Source organism: Orycteropus afer, unplaced genomic scaffold (genome assembly GCF_000298275.1).
Source record: "Orycteropus afer afer isolate SDZICR_OR568_19922 unplaced genomic scaffold, OryAfe1.0 scaffold00376, whole genome shotgun sequence".
NCBI classification, from domain to species: domain Eukaryota; kingdom Metazoa; phylum Chordata; class Mammalia; order Tubulidentata; family Orycteropodidae; genus Orycteropus; species Orycteropus afer.
In genome coordinates, this window is record NW_006921963.1 from 1,815,206 (window position 1) to 1,816,442 (window position 1,237).

Sequence of the window (1,237 nt, forward strand, 5' to 3'; positions counted from 1 at the left end):
TCTAATCCTCATGAGCCAGTTTCCACCCTGGGCAGCCGCTATGTGTAAACAGAAAGAGAAGGACAGCAAAATGTTTAGGGTTCATGTGTTAGGGGCTGGAGCCCTTTCAATGGAGACTGCCACAGGGAGACTAATTCCCCAGGAAGAAGGCCCATTTCCTACCCACAGGAGCAGCTAGAGCATGGACTAAGGCTCCTGCCTCGTCCAACCAGGATCTTATGTGGTAACTGTTCCTTCCCTAGAAGAAGCAAGAAAATCCTAGGATGAATCCCATATATTGATCAACAAGTCAATGATAGCAAACACATAATGGCCTCATACTCTACAATGCATGTTGTCCCACCTTCTTTATGTGTATTAACTCATCTAATTCATACAATAATTCTATGGAGTATGTGCTACTGTTATCCCATCTTACAGAGAGGAAAACTGAAACAGAGAAGATGAGCAAATTTTCCAGAGACACATAGCTATAAATGGCAAAGTGAAGATTCAAACCCAAGTAGGCCTCATCACTATCTTCCCACTGCTGTGTGAGTATAGCTGGCCCTTGGGTCTCAGGGAACTAACAACTCCAACTGACCTTCTCATGGGCCAAGTACTTGGCAGACAAAATGATGACCTGGCTCCTGGCCCAGCCTGAGACCTGGTTAAGGGTGGAGATGGCACTGTGCACGGACTCAGGGGAGAGGGATTCCAGTTGACTGTAGGTCAACCCCACAACTGCATCTGACAAAGAGCCCAGTGTCTCGTTGAGGGTCTGGTTCTCAGTGGCAATGTCCAGGAGATCGGCTTTGAGCTAGAAAGGGAACAAACAACCTAGAATAAATGTTGACAGAAACCAGGCAGTTGCTTCCCCTATCTCCATCCCAGGGTGTAAGGATTCTACACCACCCTCCGTCAAGCCTGCCCCTCCAAGCTCTGGGACAACAGATAAGGGAGAAAAACTCTTACCACATCCAAACACTGAGCCAACCCCTGCAAATACCTTCTCTGGCCTTGGCTTTCATGTGCTATAAATTCACTTTGTGCTTCATTTAAATGTTAATTTGTTATTAAATCATCTTTAAAGCAAAGCAGAAGGAAATTTTGTTCACTTCAAGCCTAACTTCATCACATTCCTTTCCTTTGTGACCTTGAACTTTATATCCATGTATGTGGCTGCTTCTCGTTCATGAAGCATCTGGTGGTGGTTTTTTCCATAATATATAATCTGTGTAAAAATCATTCTCAATAG

General features: G+C 44.7%; 1 protein-coding gene across 1 annotated transcript in view; it reads right to left on the reverse strand.

Annotated features, from left to right (window-relative positions):
- The window catches only part of OTOA (otoancorin), a 117,837-nt gene that overhangs the window by 65,525 nt on the left and 51,075 nt on the right, over nucleotides 1-1,237 (reverse strand). The window contains exon 11 of the mRNA XM_007953194.1: nucleotides 584-799. Within this exon, the coding sequence (XP_007951385.1) occupies nucleotides 584-799 (216 nt within the window). The remainder of the gene's footprint in view (nucleotides 1-583; nucleotides 800-1,237) is intronic.